We start from the raw sequence: 21,454 nt of genomic DNA, 5'->3' as shown, positions 1-21,454 counted from the left end.
GCAGATAAAGAGCTTCACAGATAAGAAAAAGCTAAAGGAGTTCATCACCACCAAACCAGTATTATATGAAATGCTGAAAGGTATTCTTTAAGAAGAGGAAGAAGAAGAAAAGGTAAAGATAAAAATTATGAACAACAAATACATATCTATCAACAAGTGAATCTAAAAATCAAGTGGATAAAAAAATCTGATGAACAGAATAAACTGGTGAATATAATAGAATCAGGGGCATAGAAAGGGAGTGGACTGACAATTCTCGGGGGGAAAAGGGTGTGGGGGGTGCGGGAAGAGACTGGACAAAAATCGTACACCTATGGATGAGGACAGTGAGTGGGGATAAGGGCAGAGGGTGGGGTGGAAACCGGGTGGAAGGGAGCTATGGGGGAAAAAAGAGGAACAATTGTAATAATCTGAACAATAAAGATTTATTAAATTTAAAAAAATGAAGTAGGGATGATAGTAATAACAGCACTATCATCAATAACTGCAGGGAGGATTAAAGGCAATGTTACAAGTGAAGTGCTTAGAAGAGAGCCTGGCACATTGTGCACGCACACTAAATGGCAGCTGATTCTGTGACCTGGCAGATCAGTTGACCCCCAGGTTATGATGAGCACCATTTGCTTGGTTACCTAATGTCTCATGACAAACTGTTGTATTTACTAGTGCCAAGCAACACATCCAGATTTATTTCTCAAAAGGAAAACAGTTCTGTGGCACAGAGCTCTTGGCTCAGCTGCAAACCCCTGGGGCCCGTGCTCTGATTTGCTTTCTGATGGTGCCAAAGCGCCTGTGTGCCACAGGTGCATCAAGCCCACTGGATTCGTGGCTCAGAGGGCATGGCTTTCTGGACTAGTTGAAAGCTTTCTCTTGCTTCAGGCTGTCCTCAAAGCTGGCAACCTCTCAGCTTACCAAAGAAAAGAGCTGAAACAGCACATCTAAATCTGGCCTCCAAAATCCAGAGAAGAGCAAGTAGAGCACCATTACACACTAGTTCCAACATCCAGATATAAGAGATGTAAATAACCTCGGGGGTATAGATAATGGAAGATAATGGAAAGTTGTTAACACATTGCGGACAGATCACCAGAATTCTTGCTTCATATTACACAGTGTTTTACAAAGTATCATACTTAAAAAAGATATTAGCTTGTAAGAACATGAAATAAATAACTTCAGAATTCAATGGGTATTTCATTTTAAAACGTGCCTTTAACATTTATGTAAAACGATTTTTGTACTCGTTCAATAGAAGCTTCTCTGGCCACTGGGTAAAGCTAGCAATAAAACGACTGGTCCACACTGTGTAATAATGGGTGTTGGTGAGTTTTTGAGTGTTTAATTACCTTTGGTCTTAATATAATTTATTTAACTTTAAGAATATTTAATAATGACTGTGTTTACCAACCAACTTAACTAAATTCCTTAAAATTTAAGTTGGCTTTTGTGAGGTGATAGAAGCTGTCTCCAGCACATCACTGCTGCTAGGCTTCAGGCAATGAGGGATGTTAGGGGGGAGAATGAGGAGAACTGTTTCCCCAACCTCCTGCCAAGTTATTTCCACAAATTGCAGTCTTCATCGCAGTCTTCACTCAAGGTGGGAAAAGCCTCATATCACAGGGGAATAGGGGGAATTTCTCTGACGAGGAAGCCTGCATTAGGTTGAATCTGCCATGAAGCAAATGGCAAAATGGGATTAGCTGTTCAAGAGGTTTACTGTGGGATGGAGCAGGAGAAGATAAGGAGAGCCTTTAGGTCATGGTGCATGTGTGATCTCTGTGCAAGGAGAGAGGGTGCAGGATGGAGAATGATGGGGCAGGCCAGCTGGCTCTGGGGTGAAGGGGTAACTTTGGATAGGGGGGTTGTGGAAGACCTCTTTGAGGAGAATTCTGACCTACATTCTTTTTAGTAACAGTTTGCACCTGGTGGGAACCGGGCGTCTTTTGTTCTTTACTCCAATCCAGGGGTCCTCAAACTTTTTAAACAGGGGGCCAGTTCACTGTCCCTCAGACCGTTGGAGGGCCGGACTATAGTTTAAAAAAAATATATGAACAAATTCCTATGTGCACTGCGGGCCCGGGACGAGTTGGCTGCTAAGCAGGACAGGCAGCGGCACCCGGCGGGCCGGATAAATGTCCTCGGCGGGCCGCATGTGGCCCGCGGGCCGTAGTTTGAGGCCCCCTGCTCCCATCATTTGAATCGTTCCCACTTAGTTGAAGAGTTGGTGTGTGTGGCATGGCCTGCCATGACTAGACTCCAAGAAGCAGAGAGAGCCGGGTCACCTCCTGGCTCTTCCCTTTGTGTGTTCTAGACCCACTGCCCTGCTCTGGAGGCCCTGACACCACCTTCCAGATCTGAGTTAACCTTGCTCCTAGAGTCCTTGCTACTTACAGTGAAGTCCACAGACCAGCAGTATCGACTGGCAGCTTATTGGAGAAGCAGAAATCCAGGCCTCACCCCAATTACTGAATAGAAATCTGTACCTAGCAACATATTCAATGCTTCCTCTGCACGTTTAAGTTTGAGAAGCCCTGGTTCAGAACTATTTATTATCTTTACTGGTCTGAGTAAACCCTTCTCTGGTTATTTATTCATTCCCCCTTTATTCCAGTGCCCAGTCCTATCCCTTTGCCCACTGAAGACACTTTTTAATCTAGTTAATAATTTGCCGTAAATATGTATGCATGTATCTTTGGAACTTAAGTGGGGTTACGTTAAGTGTATATGCTTTTCCCATCTACATAAATATTAGAAATCTTATTGTTTCTTACCTTTTAGTCACCATTATGTATTAAGGATTTAATTACATTACTACGTGTAGATCTAGTTCATTGTTCTAACTATTACATAGTATTTCATAGGCAGCTACCATGTTTATTTAGCTATTTCACCCGATGGGCAGCTAGGTGGCCTTGAACTAATGGTTGCTCCAGACAGCATGATGTTTCCCCCTTAGAGTCTTGTGCAAAATTTCCTCTGGGCCATACCTGTTCAGGGATGGAATTGCTGGTCCTGGGGTATAGAAATACCTAATTTCACAAAGTTATTCCAGATTGTTCTACAGATTGTTTGTAGCTGTTTATTTTCCTACCAGAAGCATGCATCTTCTAATATTTGCCTTTCTGATTAATGTAAAATGGTGGAATATCACTGTTTTAATTTGTATTTATCTGACTATCAGTGAATTTGAGCATTTCTGCATCATTTTGCTAACCACTCATTTATTTAACTAAAAATTACTGGGCCTTTTATGTTCCAGGCATCATTCTAGGCACCAGAGAAAAGTGTCTCCTGTTCACTTATACTAGAGCTCATGTCTTTTTCTGGTCAGTTTATAATAGTTAACTAGAGGCCCGATGCACAAAGGTTCGTGCAAGAATGGGCCTTTCTTCCCCTGGCTGCCAGCACCGCCTTTGCTCCAGCCAGAGCCACCTTTCCGCTGCGGCCTGGAGCCGCTTTTCCGGCTTCCCATGCTGCCCAGAGGCCCGGAGCGGCTGGGATGGTGCGGAAGGCCTGCATCGTCGCCATGGTGATGATGCAAGCATCCCGTCCTGCCCCCGGCTGCTCAGCGCCTGTGTATGCAAATTAACCTTCCATCTTTGTTGGGTTAATTTGCATACTCACTCCTAATTGGCTGGTGGGTGTCACTAAGGTACAGTCAATTTGCATCTTTCTCTTTTATTAGTGTAGATCAGTGGTCGGCAAACTGCAGCTTGCGAGCCACATGCGGCTCTTTGGCCCCTTGGGTTTTTAGCAAAGGCCAGCTTAGGAGTACCCTAATTAAGTTAATAACATTGTACCTACCTATATAGTTTAAATTTAAAAAATTTGGCTCTCAAAAGAAATTTCAGTCATTGTACTGTTGATATTTGGCTCTGTTGACTAATGAGTTTGCCAACCACTGGTGTAGATTGTATATCTACATATTAATCCCTTGTCAGTTTTAATAACACTAAAACCATCTCCTCATGTGGATCTACCTGCTAACTTTGTCTGTGGCATCTTTCATTGACCAGACAGCCTTGCTTTGATGAAACCACGACGTCGTTTGACCTCCTATGTTATGCAGTGTCACCATGATTGTCTCCTGGAATTTTCCCTGTTAGTTTTGTAGTTTGCGATTTACATTTAGGACTTTATTCTATCTGGAGTCCACCATTTGATGTGGTACAAAGTAGTAATATCACTGTTTTCTCTGTAAAATGAGCACGTTCTCCCCGCACAGAGTTTGCTTTCCTCTGTAGGTTGCATTGTTTAGCATAAGAGGCCTCAGCCTTGAGTCTGTTCTGGAACTGAGATGAGTCAGACATTTGCAAACAGTTGCAGTGAGAAAATGTCTCTGAAATCCGAAGCGGGGGTAGCTCCATGTGACTTTGCAGAAAGGTTTCACTTGCGGTTGACGAGGAGTAACAGGAGCCAGAGGCCTGACAGCAGCGGGCAGGTGCTGCTGGTGGTGAGCGCCTTTCTCTAATGAGGCCAGGGTGCCAGGGCTCGTGGAGAGAGGAATTACAAATCAAGAGCAAGGCTAAAATTCACCATAAATCTTGGAACACTACCAGAAGAGCTCTCTGCTGCCACATAGTCAAATTTGCACACTCACTTGCAAAATTTATGCTTTGAAATTTGGTTTAATGATCATTAGGATTCAGTATAACTAGAGTTTCAAGCATGGGTCTTGGGAAGTGAGAATAGTGAGTTCAAATCCCAGCTCTGTCAGTAATCAGCTGACTGCCCTTGGGCAGATTATTGCTCTCAGGGTATTATATGAGATAATTCCCATACAACACTTCACACAGTGCCAGTATATATTAGGTATTCAATGAACACAGAAATTTAAAAGGCCTGTTAGATAAAAGCCTTTGTATTCCAGGGCATACAAAGAATAAGTAAACTCTGGCCCTCAAAAAATTTATAATCTAACTAGAGGCCTAGTGCACGAATTCATGAACAGGTGGGGTCCCTTGGCCTGGACAGCAATCAGGCCGTCTCGCCCAGTCCCGATTGGCTAGACCTCAGCAGCAAGCTAACCTACCGGTTGGAGCATCTGCCCCCTGGCGGTCAGTGCATGTCATAGCAACTGGTCAAGTGGTCGATGGTCGGACACTTACTAGTAGCATATTAGGCATATATGTGTGTGTGTGTGTGTATGGGAATGAGATGAACTACAAAAATAATTATAGTATAAGAGAAAAATCTCATATTTTGCTCTAAGAGAGTTATAAAATGCAGTCAGAGTTCAAAGAACATGACATAGCAATTTGAGGTTTGGAGGCCATGGGGTGGGATTGGAGGCTGGGGAAAGTTTCATGGAAGAAAGTGGCTTTTAGGAAATGTCTAGACCAGGGGTGGGCAAACTTTTTGACTTGAGGGCCACAATGGGTTCTTAAACTGGACCGGAGGGCCGGAACAAAAGCATGGATGGAGTGTTTGTGTGAACTAATATAAATTCAAAGTAAAGGAGCGGAGGGGAGAGCAAGAGAACCGGATAGAACAGCCGGATCCGGCCCGCGGGCCGTAGTTTGCCCAAGGCTGGTCTAGACTGATGAGTGAAGGCTCCAGGGGAGAGTCCCACTTTGGCTGGGGGCAGACAAATGGTGAGAGAAAGGCCTGGAGAGGTCGTTGGAGCTGTGTCACAGGTACCTTGAAGGTAAATAAGGTATTGAATTGAACCTGGTAGGCAGAGGAGATGCCCTGCTGGAGGCTGTCTTTAGGAGGATCGCATCAGGAGTGGTTGCAGAGTGGATCACAGCCACAGGGGAAGTTCGTGCAGAGGAAAATGAGGAAGCCATTGTGTTGTCTGGACAGAGTTAGGAACCTTCATGGGGGCGAGGGCCCTGGGAATGACAGAGAAGGGGGCAATGCAACAGCACTCAGGGAGGAAGAGGTCTCCCAAAGGGCACCTCTTCTCCCAGTTGTCTGTTGCCTACCTCCTCTGCTTTTCTTAAAACTTAACCCTATTTCCTGTCTCATCTCCTCTCCTCTTTCATCTGAGGCCAACCCTTCCACTGGTGTGCTGACCCATCGCTTCCTCTCCCTATGGACTTCCCAGAAAGTGTTTCCTCTCTTCTCACATCTTCAGGCTCTGTCTCCACAGGCCTTTTCCTGCCTACAAACATGCCCAGATTGCTCTCCCTCTGAAAGAACTTCCCTTGGGCTTTGTTCTATTCTTAAGCAACACTTTAATTTCTCTCTTACCTTTTGCTTCCAGATTTCTCAAGGAAGGAACTAACTCAAAGATGGACTTCACAGCCTTCACCACATTTACACCTCAGCATTCTGAAATTGAACTCCCACCCATACAAACACTGCAGAGTTAGCATTGACCTCTTATAAGTCCAAATCTCTCAGTCTTCTATCCATTTAAATGCTGTTGAGTGACACTCCAATTCCCCACTTCCCACCACCTTCTATACCTGACTCTGGAAACAAGTGTTCCAATTCCCTCTTTTCTCTAACTCTTCCTTCCCACCCTCTTTAATGTCTGTGGCCCTGCAAACAAAGCTGCTTTTCATTGTTGTGTCCTCACCACTCTACACCAGGAGTGAGCAATCTTTTCTTGCATGAGGTTGAAGAGGAAGAAGAATCCTATCTAATAAAAGAGTAATATGCAAATTGACCATCACTCTAAGACACAAGATGGCCACCCCCATGTGGTCAAAGATGGCTGCCCCCATGTGGACACAAGATGGCCACCACAAGATGGACTGCAGGGAAGGGCAGTTGTGGGCAGTTAAGGGTGACCAGGCCAGCAGAGGAGGGCAGTTGGGGGTGACCAGGCCGGCAGAGGAGGGCAGTTGTGGGCAGACCAGGCCAGCAAGGGAGGGTGGTTGGGGGGGACCCAGGCCTGCAGGGGAGGGTAGTTGGGGGCGACCATGCCTGCAGGGGAGGGCAGTTGGGGGGACCAGGCCTGCAGGGGAGGGAAGTTGGGGGGAACCAGGCCTGCAGGGGAGGGCAGTTGTGGGCGATCAGGCCAGCAGGGAGGGCAGTTAGGGGTGACTGGGCCAGCAGAGGAGGGCAGTTGGTGGGGACCAGGCCTGCAGGGGAGGGCAGTTAGGGGTGACCAGGACAGCAGGGGAGGGCAGTTAAGGGTGACCGGGCAAGCAGGGGAGGGCAGTTGGGAGTGACCAGGCCTGCAGGGGAGGACAGTAGGGGCGACCAGGCCTGCAGGGGAGGGCTGTTAGGGTGACCAGGCCTGAAGGGGAGGACAGTTAGGGGCGACCAGACTGGCAGGGGAGGGCAGTTAGGGGCAATCGGGCCGGCCGGGGAGCAGTTAGGCGTCAATCAGGCTGGCAGGGGAGTGGTTAGGGGGTGATCAGGCTGTCAGGCAGAAGCGGTTAGGGGCAATCAGGTGGAGGCAGGTGAGCAGTTGGGAGCCAGCAGTCCTGGATTGTGAGAGGGATGTCCAACCGCCTGTTTAGGCCTGATCCTGGTGGGATCGGGCCTAAATGGGTGGTTGGACACCCCTCAAGGGGTCCCAGATTGGAGAGGGTGCAGGCTGGACTGAGGGACAACCCCCCCCCCACCCCGTGCACGAATTTCGTGCACCAGGCCTCTAGTACAGAAATATATAGCTTAAAAAATTCATATCTTTATTTATTTATAATATATTTAATAGAATAAGAAGAAGAATATGGGCACTACATTATGGCTCCTAAAATATTATGCAAGACATAACTGCAAGTTAACTAGCAACATGGAAGTAACTTTCCAATCTTTCTTCTTGAAATTATGCAAAGGTACCCTAGACATTTTGGCTTAGTGGATAGAGCATTGGGCTGTAGACTGAAGGGTCACGGGTTCAATTCTGATCAAGGACACATACCTTGACCCTATGGCATCAAGTTTTTAGTTTGACAATAATATAGAACAAATCTAAATTTTTCTACAAAGTTCTTATTCTAAAAATTATATATATAATAGCTTTAAATTTAAGCAGCAGTTAGTAAGTCAGGTTCCATAATAGAGGTAGAGTCCATAAAAGACACTGTCCACAAAGAGAATGTTGTTTTTCATAGTGACATCCATTTTCTTAAAAATATAGCTTTACTACCACCTCACTATTTTCATACTCATCTCAAAACTGGTTTTGTTATCTTAAGGCTGCCTGAAGTGAGATGTATGGGTGGCTGTCAGTGGTCTTAAACTTTAGAGGTCTTTAAAAAGTCTATCAATGAATCCCTAATTAATTTAAAACATGAAACCTTGACAAACATCTACACTGTATTAAAAATGCATATAGAATCTATAGAAAGAAGATGACAATAATGCTCCAGACGGGGAATACATGGAACTTTTAATTCATTCACTCAATCTGCCCCTTTTGAGGCATCACTTTGGGAATGTTCTAAGTGCTGGGAACTCAGCAAAGGACAATAAACCCTGCTTTCATGTAGTTTACATTCTAAAGAGAAGAAAGAGAAATTAAACAGAACAAATCCACGGATTAAACAGTGTATGGGAAGTGCTGCCCTAAATGCTAAGGAGTAGTGAGTTGTAATTAAAATTGGATTATCAGGTAAGGGCTCACAGAGCAGATGGCACCTATGCAAAGGATGTGAGGGAGAGAGGGTAGACATCTGATGGATATTTGCAGGAAGGATGACTCTGGTCCAGGAAACCAGTGTCACTGGAGGAGGGACAGGTGAATATGAGCTCAGAGAGGTCTCAGGAGACAGGTCCTGTAGATCTAGAGGTTTTTGCCATAAGATGTAGAGCAATTGGAGGGTCTTGGGCAGAGAAGCATATGATGAGAGTTGTTTTAACAGGATAACCTCATTCTGACTGGGGCTTTGGAAGTAGCCAGTAGGGGCTCAAGGGTAGAAGCAGGGAGAGCAATGAGAAATGGCAGCAATAATCCAGGTGAGAGATGATGGTGGCAGACCAGTGTGGCATTTGCTATGGAGAGGAGTAGAATTCTGAATATATTTAGAGGAAAGAGTGGCTACTTCAATAGGGAATAAAAGGAGAGGTAAGGAAGACCCTAAGTTGATGTTTTTTTCAGCAATGGGAAGGGATGTGGTTACCATTTCCTGAGAGGGGAAGACAGGGCAAATAGCAGGTTTGGGCAGGAAGATCAGGAGTTCAGATTTGAGTGAATTGGGTTTGAGTTGTCTATTACCATCCAGGAGGGAATTCCCAGTTGGTGGTCTCCTTCCCAACTTCCCCTACCTCCCCACTCCCTTATAACTGCAGAGGTTGTAACCTATATGAAGGTATGCACCAGCCCTCCGGTAACTCCACTGGCTGAGCCTTGCATTCCATTACTGATTGCTATATGATCATGTATGGAGTACATCTGAGCCATTTGTTTTACCAGAGGGAGCCATTTTAGTAATTATTCCAAGGCAGCTATTGGCCAGCTGTGGTCTTTAGCAGTTGGTTGTGAGAGTGTGTAGTTCAAAATAAAGTCTCACCCTGCAGATACAAGTGTGGGCATCCTTTGCTCGAAGCTGGTGTGTGAAACCATCAGATCAGCAGAAGAGTGAATTTAGAAAGTGTTAAAGAAAAAAACCTACAAACCTAGATTGAAATCCTGATCTTACTGCAGTTTCAGCTTCTCCCAGAAACATAATCTTTTTTTTTTTTTTTATCTTCACCTGAGGATATTTTTTCCATTGATTTTTAGAGAGAGAAAGAGAGAAACTTCGATGTGAGAGAAACACATGATTGGTTGCTTCCTGCTCGTCGGCCCAAACCAGGGTCCTGGCCGGGGAGGAGCCTGCAACTGAGGTAATGCCCTTGACCAAATGGGGGACCCTTCAGTCCGTTCTGAGCCAAACCGGCTAGGGCCAGAAATAATCTTAACCACCCCTATGGAATTTTCTGGTCAAGCACCAGTAATCTGTCACATGGGCCTGCTTTAACCCCTACGGAAAAGAGAGGCAATTTATATAATAAAAATTCTTCCCCCCAAAAAAGATGTCTCAGCCACCAAATAATCCTCCCTTTCTTTCCATAATAGCTCCCTTGCCCCATTCTTCTACCTATGAGACACTTTCATTTTGCACGCCTCCCAGTGCCCTTCTAGTTGGCAGGTGGGATGCTGCCCCACTCATACATCACTCAATAAAGCCATTTAGATCTTCAAATTTACCAGATTAAATTTTGAATTTTAACAAAAAAAATGTGTATGATTCTTAGCTCACAGGGTGGTATTGTTTGTGAGGATCAAATCGAATGCACACGTTAGCGATCAACAAAGAAGGCTTCTATTTTTATTAATAAGCCCACCTGTGGGAGCTTGTCCCTGGGCAACATCCAGTCCATACCTCATTTTGCAACAATCACACGCCTGAAAAATAGGTCCAGGAAGCAGCAACGACTGGAAGTGGTTGAGATGATTGGCATTTATAGATGGATGGCTCTCAGTCCAATCCTTTGAGGCTGAGACTTGGGGAGGCTAAGCGCCCCACTGGTGGTCGTTCCACTATGTCTCCGGGTTTCCTCTCAATGCGCCTGCAGTGCACCCCGTTCACCCCACCCGCGCGCTGAGCTACCTTTCCAGCCGGGGCCTGGTCACCGCACCTCGGCCTCTCCGGTGTCTAAGTTCCGGGAAGCTCCCGCCTCTAGCTGGCCGCGCTGCCGCCCAGTGTCCACGCGGAGCAGGCTCCGAGGCGCCGGGCGCTGGCCGAGGCAGGGCTGGCCTAGCGGGCCGTGGCGTGAGAAGGGAAGGCGGTGGGCCTGGACCGGCTTTGCGCGCGCTGGCTGTGCACACTTGGGTGAAACACACGTGGAACGGGGCACCCAGAGCACTCGACCCAGCGACTGGCGGAGTCGAAAATGCCAAACGCTAGAAAGAAGAGCGCTCGAGCCGCCAGGCCGCGGCGTAGGGCTGCAGCCCCGGGGCGGGGCGGGGCGGGGCGGGGCGGGGCGGGGCTGGGAAAGTCGCGGAGGGCTGGGCTCCGCGAGGAGTGCGGCCAACTGGGACCGTAAAAGGCTGGAGCGCGCGGGTAGGCGTGGCTTTGCGTTCGTGACCTGAGCCCTGGTCCCGGTAGCCGTCGTGTCCCTAGCTGCGGCCTCTCAGCCATGGGCGCCGTCTGGTCCGCCCTGCTGGTCGGAGGGGGTCTGGCCGGAGCGCTGTTGATCTGGCTGCTGCGAGACAAGGGAAAGAAGGGGGACGCGGAGCGGGAGGAGGACGCCGCTCTGGGAGAGGCTGCGTCGCCCGGAGGCGATCAGAGTGGCGGCAGCGGACTGAGCCCGGGACCTTCCAGGCGGGAGCCGACCACCAAACCAGGTGCCGTACCTTCCTCTCCGCGTCTCCAGGGCAGATCTGCCAAGGGCTCTGAAATTCGCTGAGGGAGGAACGTGCCCACCTGGAGCATTCATTTCCAGGGACGAACTTTCCCACCCGGACTAGGGCCCTCCCCACGCCCAGTAGTTCCCATGCCGGTGCGCACGCACCGCACAGGTTTCTCACCTTCTTCCGAAGCCCTAGGGACGGCGCCCCGCCTCGCCTCTGTCCCCAGGGACCGACCCTGAGGACCTGCCCTTGTCCCTCTCGTGGGCATGGGCTCTGCCCAGCGGCGCGAGGTGCAGTGCGGGCGGCTGCAGTGGCGGCGCCCCTCCCGGACTTTGGAAAGGAGTGCTGAGGTTTAGGGGGACCCATGCAACCCTCTTCAACCTCTGATGGAGCAGGGACACCTTCTCAGTCTCAACTCAGGTCCTCCCATCCCTCACGCCACCGTGGAAGAGCTGGGCTTGGGAGTACCCGAGGGGGAGCACCTCCCGCTATCTGGATGCTTCTGTCTGGAAGGCAAAGATCAGGTTGGACTCTGGCCATGAAGGCTCTGCGGGCCCTCCCCCAAGCTCACCACAACAGCGCAGGGTTGTCTAACCCCGGGGGAAAGGACTTAAAAAGGGTACTGAATAGGGGAACCAACTCTGATGAGTAGAATTGGCATGCAGGTTTAGATCTCTACATTTTGAAGAGGGCATGCTAGGCGCAGCAGGAGCACTGGCAGGAGACCTTACTTTCCAGTGTCCTCCTGGGCAAGGCTCCATTGCCTGTCCAGCCTGCCAGCGATAATATCTGTGAACTTGAAGGTCTGCCCCTGTGCCTTTCCTGCCCTTGGTTTGGGGTGAGCAGAGAGCTCATTTTCCTTTATCTGATCCTATGTTTCAGGTGGGAAGATTGGGGGAATTCAGAGTAATATTTGTTTCCGTCTTACTTCCAATCCCACCATTAAAGAGAATATTAAAGATTACCTTCCCTCACACCCTTCCATACCCTTCAAAAAAAAAAAACAAAAAAAAAAAACACACAACAAAAAACCCATCTGTGCCCTGGCCAGTGCGGTTCAGTTGGTTTGGTTTTGTCCAGTGCACGGAAAGGTTGCTGGTTCAATTCTCAGTCAGGGCACATGTCTGGGTTGCGGGCTCAATCCCCAGTTGGGGGTGTGCAGGAGGCAGCCCATCAATGATTCCCTCTCATCATTGATGTTTTTATCTTTCTCTCCCTCTCCCTTCCTCTCTGAAATTAATAAAAATATATTTTAAAAACTTAAAAAATCTTAAAAAAAAAAAAGCAACCAAAAAAACCCCATCTGTGATGATTGTATGACTGGAGATTTTGATCTTGTAGGGAACAATTTAGACTATCAAGGAGGTGACCAAGAAGGAAACTGAGTCTTTAGAGAGCTTGGATTGTGTAAAGAACATTTTTTAAAGCATACAGTGTGAGGGAATGTAAAAAGCCAATGGTTTGTTGAAGAGCTTCCTGACACACATGGGGTTGGCAAGGAAAGAACAGCCCTCTTCTACCACCCTGCCCCCAGCTCCTGCCCATGAGGCACTGCCGTCCTGTGTATTCTCCCACCGGCAGCTGCCAACATCTGTGAGCGCGGATCTCTGGGCTGCCCGCAGTTCCTGAGAGCACGAGTGCACTCTGCGGGTTGTAGGGTAGCCATCCAGCCCTTCACTCCACAGGCTCCACATCTTTTGATAACAGGAACCAAACAACCTGACGTGGGTGCATGCCAGTATGGCCTGGAATGCGGGAAGTGAGGACCTGTACACTTCTGCCTGTACACTTGCCACTTCCTCGACACTTCCGGATATGCCATCTATTGTTGGGTACACATGCATATTCTTAGCACACAGACAGTATTGGGTCAGTGTCTGAACTAGGTGATGAAGTACTTGATTTTAGTAGGGATAGATTTTGTGAACTGCAGATGGATTAGTGGTAAAATCTTCAATGTCTAAACCTGTTTTCTCAGCCCAGCTTCATTTCTTCTCATGAGAACTGACTGTTGCATTCTGTTTTTATAGAGCATCTTCAAGAAAACAATGGGTGTTTGGTCTCAGAGACCCAAGGCCCCAGCAGCGTGCAGGAAGCAGCATGGAGACTGCAGAGCCCCCCTGGAGAACATGGTGACCGTGACAATTCAAGACAGCATGCTCCTTTTGGATGGTTTCCAGACACACAGTCTCTAGCTACATCTGCGACCGGAGGCTATGTAGAAGCTTCAGGCAATGAAAGTCATGAATCTCGTTTGGGAGAATGGGGATTCCAGAAAGGACAAGAGCTACCTGCTAAAGCAGCTCCGTGTTTTGCAGAGACATTGACGTCTAGCAACCTGCTCGTGGACAGCGGTAAAGACGACGTGAGCCTTGCCCAGTTGGACAGACGGGACTCGGAGGACTGGGAGATGGTGTCCAGGCACTCATCTTGGGGAGATATCGGTTTGGGTGGCAGTGCTGAGGCTCCAACGTTAAGCCCGAACCAGGGAACGGACAATGGCAGAAACACTCTTGTGGAAGCAAGTGGTCAGGAAGTGGATGTTAAGACAAAACGGATAGTAGTGATGACTTCAGAGCCTCAGCAAGTTAGTATCAGGTTCCAGGTCCATTACATCACAAGCACTCGGGTGCAGTTCGTTGCAGTAACTGGAGACCATGAGAGGCTTGGGAGGTGGACCTCTTACCTTCCCCTCCAGTACCGCTCGGGGGGGCTCTGGTCTCGTTCTGTCTCCCTCCCGGCAGATACAGTGGTGGAGTGGAAGTTTGTGGTGGTGGAGAACGGGGAAGTTACTCGCTGGGAAGAATGCAGCAATAGGCTGCTGGAAATTGGCCGCGAGGATGCATTGGTTCACAAGTGCTGGGGGATTCACTGATGCGGTTTGCAGGTTATTGAAGGAACTGTTGCAGAAGGTGGAAGGAGCTCAGGTTGTAGAGCACACTCAATAATTGGAAATAAAGGAAGTGTAACTCCAAGTTTAGCTGAGTTGTTTCAGATTTGCTAGTGGCTTTTGTTTAATGTGCAGAAATACATACGTGGATAATGCTTCCAGGGAGTGTGGGCTTTTTCTGTGGCAGTGATGGATGGATGATGCTGACCCTTCAATACTTTAGGGCGTGGTCCTCTTGGGGAGTGACTTGGCTAAGCTTGGTCAGGGAGCACAAAATCTAACCAGCTGCACAGGGTTCAAGCTTGAGCCTTTGGGTGATCCTTAAACCAGGGGAGCGAAACAAGTTGATGTCCTCGTGGTGCAGCTGGAGAAACGTGCTCTTTACTACATGTACTATACACTTTATGTTTCAAAATAGTTACCACCATATGGACTGTGAGCAGAAAACATCTGGTCACCAGATGTGATTAGGAAGGTTATGAGATTTCCCAATGTTTTTGGCTTTATTTTACCTGCCTGGTATGGTTTGAAGGTAGCAAGTATGTCTTTGTCGTGTGATCGAAGGCTAGTGTGGAAACAAGGGCCTAATCAGAGTCCATCATCAGGAGCAGCCCAGGAGGAAAGGGAACAGAAATGGGGTTGAGGTGTGGGCTGAGCCAGGTGACCTGAATGATAGCTCTTGGAGCACTGGGAGGTACAGGGAGGCACACCTGACTGCAGGGAAGGACACACCCATCGTTTACTCCTGGGCTGTTGTGGAATCATCTGTGCCCACAGAAAGGACCAACTGGTGGGCTGTCCCACAGCAATGCTTTCACCCCCTCCCCTCTCCTTTCATATCGGTGGCTGACTTGGGTAACCAAATGTAGCAGGCCAATGAGAGAGAAGTGTGTCTTTGCTCTGAGAAGAAATAAACATTCAAACTTTGCTATTATAACCAAAAAAATAAAACCAGAGTTTTAATATATTTATTAAATGTCTGGATTATTTGTCTAAATCTTGGTACCATAATAGCTTTAATGTAAAATAAAATACTAATGTTTTCCTTCATTAATAACAAACAGAGAGAAAAAGCAAACATCAGGAGGCACGGAAGTCTGTTTTTCTCCTCCCTTTGGAGACAAAGTTTTAGAATATTTCTTGTAAAACTGTGCCTTTGGAGGGATAATATGCATGCCTGTACTTGAAAATGAACCCTTATATGTTAAAACAACTTTAAATAAGTGTAACACCTTTTGGTGAAACATTGTTTAATTTTGGTTACAGATGGCTTTTGCCGAAAAAAGCTTAAACGCAACTGAAAATAGTGTCAGGAAGTGCTTAGAAGAGCAAAGTCTGATTTTTTGGCTCACAGTATTATTATGTTAAGTTGCTGTGTACTTCTTATACTTCATAATGAACTAAACATTCTCCTCGTGAGGCATTTCCTGTGACTGCCAGCATGCCCAAGCATTTCCATTTAGTAAAATTAAAGATAAAACCATTTATAATAAAAATCCTTAGAGTTCTATTATTAGCCATTTTATCATTACCTGATGAAATAAAAGTTAATCTTCCAGTAAATCCAATTGATTTAAGAGATACTTACATTTCATCTTTTAAAAATTTATTAAAAAATGAATCACTTAGAGTACTAACACTGTCATTCAGAGGAGAAACATGAAGAATGTGTGTGTGTTGGGCGGGGCGGGCAGTCCATATGCCCTACTAGTTTACTACCTGTACTGGACAGGCTGGCACCCGCCGCTGCACAGGCACCATCCCTGCAAGAAGGCTGCAGCAACAAGTTTATTTCCTCCTCACGAAATGAACAGTGGGCACTGGGTTTTCCTGGCAGGAGGGCAGCTCTTGCAGAGATTGTCACCAGGCTCCTTCTACCCTGCTGTCCCCACGGCCTCCCTGCCCTCGGTAGCCAGCCCACATAAGGGGAAATGAAATGAAGAGAAACCAAGAAGGCTTACTAGGACTTTTGGCCAGAAAGTGATGCATATTGTTCTGTCCACAAGCATGGTGCCTATGGTGAAGGGCAGGGGACTGGGAGACAGCCTCCAGCTGGGCAGCTGATTTTCAGTGAGGTCTGTGCCAGGTAAGGAGTGGTTGTGGACTATCTGGGACAGCCAGCCTTCTGCCACATGGTCCCTGCTGTCTTTGGCACAATTGGAACATTTTTGTATATGTTCTTCTTGTCTCATTTTGTTTGGTTCACACATGTGGTATAATCCTAATATATAAAAAAACCCCTGGGTCTATCACAACCAGAAGTCAGTCCTGCAGTCAGCGCTGACTGCTGCAGCTGCAGGCGCCGTGACCCAGCACTGACTGCTGAGGGGGCTGCGAATCAGGCCCAGAGAGAGGCCTGAAGAGAGAAGCAGGGTCTGATCCATAGCCTGTGTGGCAGCTATTGATCAGCACTTGCCTCTCTCTCTCCAGGCTGGGCCAGCAGCTGCGCCTCCATTTCTCTCCAGGCCTCCACCAGGGCTGCTAATCAGCCCCACCTTTCTGATCAGGTCCCGTTGATAGGCCCAGAGACGCTGACTGGCATAGAAACCAACCAATCAGAACCAAATCTGGGTCAATTGTGAGGAGCCAATGGCTACCTAGGAGGCAGAGCTTTTGACGCTGACTGGCATAGAAACCGACCAATCAGAACCAAATCTGGGTCAACTGTGAGGAGTCAATGGCTACCTAAGAGGCAGAGCTTTTGACACTGACTGGCATAGAAACCGTCCAATCAGAACCAAATCTGGGTCAACTGTGAGGAGCCAATGGCTACCTAGGAGGCAGAGCTTTTGATGCTGACTGGCATAGAAACCATCCAATCAGAACCAAATCTGGGTCAACTGTGAGGAGCCAATGGCTGCCTAGGAGGTGGAGCTTTTGATGCTGACTAGCATAGAAACCAACCAATCAGAACCAAATTGGCCAGCAGAGGAGGGCAGTTGGGGGCGAGATCAGGCCGGCAGGGGAGGACAGTTAGGGGTGATCAGGCAGGCAGAGGCAGTTAGGGGCGATTAGGCTGGCAGGGAAGGGCAATTAGGGGTGACCAGGCAGGCAGGCAGAGGCAGTTAGGGGTGATCAGGTGGCAAGCAGAGAGGTTAGGGGTGACCAGGAAGGCAGGCAGAGGGGTTAGGGGCAATCAGGCAGGCAGGCAGAGGCAGTTAGGGGTGATCAGGGAGGCAGGCAGGTGAGCGGTTAGAAGCTAGCGGTTCCAGATTGCGAGAGGGATTGGACATCTCCCAAGGGGTCCCCGATTGGAGAGGGTGCAGGCTAGGCTGAGGGAACCCGCCCTCCATGCACGAATTTCGTGCACTGGGCCACTAGTATGGTATAATAAATATATTTAGTCTTTGTCCCAGGTTCCTGGCACTGAGCTCATTAAATTCTTGGGATTTCTTGAGACCTGGGAGTGTCCTTTGTTATCCACACCTGAGTTTATGCTAATGAGGCGATTTATGGGGGAGCCCCTACATAGCCCTGGGGTGAAGCTGGTCATCAGAAAGTAGTGGTGATTAGAGGTTTGGAACTTTCAGCCCCACCCACTAGTCTGTGGGACGGGGTGGAGGACAGGAGAATGAGCTCTAAAAACCCTTGAATAAGTAAAGTACCCAATAAAGATAATTTGGTCAACCATGGACCAAGGACTGAACTAGATTATAATGGAACTGAAAAATACTGTCACCTAGTGAGGTGGTAGCCATCCTCATATCATAGCATAACTCATGTGCTTGTGGTGATGCTGGTGTGAACAAACCCACCATGCTGCCAATCGTATAAAAGTACAGTACATACAATTATGCACAGTCATAATACTTGATAATAATAGACGACTACGTTACTGGCTTATGTATTTACTACACTATACTTGTTATCATCACTGTAGAATGTACTCTTTTTTAATTTCTTTATTGATTAAGGTATTACATATGTGTCCTTATTCCCCCATTACCCCCCTCCTCCCATTCATGCCTCCACCCCCTTGTTGTCTGTGTCCATTGATTAGGCTTATATGCATGCATATAAGTCCTTTGGTTGATCTCTCCCCCTTACCCCCACTGTCCCCTACCTTCCCTGAGGTTTGACGTTCTGATTGATGTTTCTCTGTCTCTGGATCTATTTTTGTTCATCAGTTTATGTTGTTCATTATTAGAAAGTACTCTATTTATAAAAAGTTCACTGAAAAACAGTATGCCCTGTTACACTGGCAGCAGCCTCATCTCGTGTTTACTAAATCTCTTGATTGCATCATTTTCTCTTGTGCTTGATTTACTCTCATGTTGTTTTATAATTTTAGTGTAGTCTAAGTGTACAGGGTTTATAAAGTCTACAATGGTGGACAGTAGTCCTGGGCCTTCACATTCACTCCCCACTCACTCACCAACTCACCCAGAGCAACTTCCAGTCCTGCAAACTCTGTCTATGATAAGTGCTCTACACAGGTGACCACTTTTTATCTTTTATATCATAGTTTTCATATTTCCACTATACCTTTTCTATGTTTAGATACACAAGTACTTACCATTGTGTTACAATTGCCTGGAGTATTCAGTACAGTAGCGTACTGTACAGGCTTGTAGCAATAGGTACACCATATAACCTAGGTGTGTAGTGGGCTATATCTTCTTACGCATGTGTGTGATGTTTGCACAATGATGAAATCACCTAACAACACATCTCTCAGAATGTATCCTTGTTGTTACATGAGGAGATTGTCAGGAGATTTAATGAGCTTTTGGGTGAACACATTGACGTGCGGGGGGGGGGGGGGGGCGGCGGGGCACACCCTGAGAGGGTGTGGAAGCTTTATGCACCAGATGCACCCCCTGCCCTGTGCATCTCTGACTTTTGGCTGTTCCTGATTGTTTCCTTTATGATAAACCAGTAACAGTAACTAAAGCACTTTCATAAGTTCTGTGATCCATTCTAGCAAATTACTGAAACTCAGGAGGAGGTGTGGGAACCCCCACTTTATAACCTGTCAGCCAAAAAGTACGGTGGTCTGGGCCTTTCGATTGCCACCTGCACTGGGAGGCAGCTTTGTGAGACTGCGCCCTTAAACCTGCAGAAGCTGACCTTAACTCCAGATAGTGTCAGAACTGAGCTGACTCGGAGGACGTCAGTCGGTGTCCACAGAGAATTGGTTACTGATGTTAAGAAACGCTCCACATACATAACCCCTAATTTGTTAAAATCTAATTAAGGCAGACTGAATCCATTCAATCCGTAGAAGTTACCTACTGACTGAAGAATAATGTGTCTTCTTTCTTTATAGTTATTAATATGAAAAAGAGAAACTTTTCCGGAAGTCTTGATCAGGGGCCCAATATTTTGTTGTCTGATCACAGCCACTGATAATGATAGAACAAACAGTTCAGGGTCACAGCAGGAATCCCTGTCATGTGTCAGAGTCTGCCCTGTTCCGGGCATTATACCACATCTTTCACTTCCATGTAAAAATTGTTTTTTAAGTTGGGAAAAACACATACACTATTGCTTCAGCACCAGTAAAAAAAAAAAAAAAAAAAGGCATAATTATTCTAACACACTAGCACAAAGTAATACATTTTAAGTTATGAATACTTTCACAACTAGCGAGTACTGCTTGAAGTTTTACTGGGAGAGCATTCAAGAATAGTTTATTTCAAAATAGAGTTTACAAGACAGGTATCTTTAATTAAAATTTCACATAAAAAGAAAAAAGTTTGCAGGGCACTATTTATAAGTAACACCACAATTAATTGGGCATCTTATCTCTGTAAAGAATAGGCAAGCAATGTGTCACTTTAGTAACATTTTTTCCTGGTCTTTCACTTTCTGTATTCTCTTTTCTTGATTTCTTATCATTGAAGACATTGCTGAAAATGTTGATAAAACAAAGTTAGAATAACAACATTTACTGAGGCTTTAATTCTATTACGTGCTTTTTAAAAGGTCAGCTTGCTACTGTAGAATACATGCATTCTGAGCTCAAGAAGTTCTTAAAAATGCAAAGTAGTATGTTTCTGAAAAGATATGTTATGGAACAGAGCTAAGGATAAATCTCTACTAGTTTAGTTATTTTAATGAGCACGATAATTATTAGGATAGAAGTAATGCATACTATTGTTAATAATCTGAACACCTCAGAAGGATACAGAGATGCAAGTCATTCTTTGTCTCTGCTCCCTTCATCTGCTGACCCCACCCCCTTGAGGTCATCGTTGTAAACAGTCTGGTGAATATCTTCATGTGTACCTGCATACACACACACACACGAGTTTCTTCTTTACATAAATGGAAATGTAGTATAACTTGTTCTGTAGCTTGCTTTATTCACTTAACAAAATGTTAACATCTTCCCAGTCCAGCTCACATTTTGTTATGATTGCACAGTATTCCATTATATGGATGTACCAATATGTTAGTAAACACATTTTTAAAAGTTGTCTTCTTAGTTTTGTTTACAAATAATGTTACAGGAAATACTTTTGTAAAAAAAATCTTAGTGCATTTGTAGAATTACTTCTTATAGAATAAATAGTTAGAAATGGAATTTCTGGGCCAAGGCATATGTGCACTTTAAATTTTGATAAATGCTCCCCAAATTCTCTAAAAAATATTTGTTTCATAATTTCCAAGAGACATCCCATCCAGACAATGTATTCAATATAAAGGTATTTATATATATTTTTAAACAAGTCTCTCATTTGAACTATTAAATGGTGGCATTACTCAAATAAACCCAGTAATATAAATCAAAGTGTGATAAAAATGGAGCCAAGGAGATAATGCATCTTCTTTGAAAAGTTCACAATAAACTTAAAATCAAACATTTTCTGACATTTATCGCCACAGGGTCTGGGGTCATCATAAGGGATCTGGAATCTTTTTTAATAATAATTTGTTAAAACATGTGGATTTCGGAGTTAGAAATTACAGAGATCAAGCCCCAGCTCTACTACTCATGTGACTGAGAAGTTATTGACTGACTGTGATCTTACTTGCAGTTTCAAATGACATAACATCAGTGCTCATGTCCCAGTTGTTGTGAGGTTCACATGGAGAAAACATCAGTAAAGCTCTGGGAACAGGGCCTGCCACACAGCTGGAAAATGCTCAATCAAAGCTAATAGTAATGATGATTATTAACAAAGTTAAATTTATTTTATAAGGATTTGTTCTTAGAAAAATATTTATCCTTCATCTGCAACTTACTTCTCTAGAGCTGGGAAGATGGAATGACATGTATACTTCAAAATGACTTTCCCTCTGAAAAGGGGCTCGAGGATTCATGAATTTATGTCAGAAAAGCATAAAGCATGATAGCCCTCCCAAACACATGGGAACAT

The 21,454-nt window shown here is 46.0% G+C and overlaps 2 protein-coding genes across 12 annotated transcripts in view; one reads left to right on the top strand and one right to left on the bottom strand.

Moving 5' to 3' along the window:
* Positions 1 to 9,594: 9,594 nt before the first annotated feature.
* STBD1 (starch binding domain 1) lies at positions 9,595 to 15,094 on the top strand. The gene is made up of 2 exons (XM_080677008.1): positions 9,595 to 11,233; positions 13,270 to 15,094. The coding sequence occupies exons 1-2, from the start codon at positions 11,026 to 11,028 to the stop codon at positions 14,112 to 14,114; spliced, it is 1,053 nt and encodes a 350-aa protein (XP_080533134.1). The 5' UTR covers positions 9,595 to 11,025; the 3' UTR covers positions 14,115 to 15,094.
* A 4,652-nt stretch (positions 15,095 to 19,746) lies between these two features.
* Positions 19,747 to 21,454, bottom strand: part of CCDC158 (coiled-coil domain containing 158) — a 76,333-nt gene continuing 74,625 nt past the window's right edge. For all 11 annotated transcript variants that reach the window (XR_013960566.1, XR_013960567.1, XR_013960568.1 and 8 more), the window contains one exon: positions 19,747 to 19,981. Coding sequence is in view for 8 of the 11 variants with exons in the window: in XM_080667527.1 (XP_080523653.1) it covers positions 19,905 to 19,981 (77 nt within the window). In the remaining 3 variants the exon portion in view is untranslated. The remainder of the gene's footprint in view (positions 19,982 to 21,454) is intronic.

The sequence above is a fragment of the Plecotus auritus genome (genome assembly GCF_963455305.1).
Source record: "Plecotus auritus genome assembly, chromosome: 1".
NCBI classification, from domain to species: domain Eukaryota; kingdom Metazoa; phylum Chordata; class Mammalia; order Chiroptera; family Vespertilionidae; genus Plecotus; species Plecotus auritus.
Note: the sequence above shows the minus strand (reverse complement) of the source record. Positions and strands in the feature narration are given on the sequence as shown.

What these genes read in the sequence shown, in the direction of transcription:
- STBD1 (XM_080677008.1), top strand. Translation starts at nt 11,026, where the DNA reads ATGGGCGCCGTCTGGTCCGCCCTGCTGGTCGGAGGGGGTCTGGCCGGA. An exon ending in GGAGCCGACCACCAAACCAG is followed by an intron (nt 11,234 to 13,269) that starts GTGCCGTACCTT and finishes CTGTTTTTATAG; the next exon opens with AGCATCTTCAAGAAAACAAT.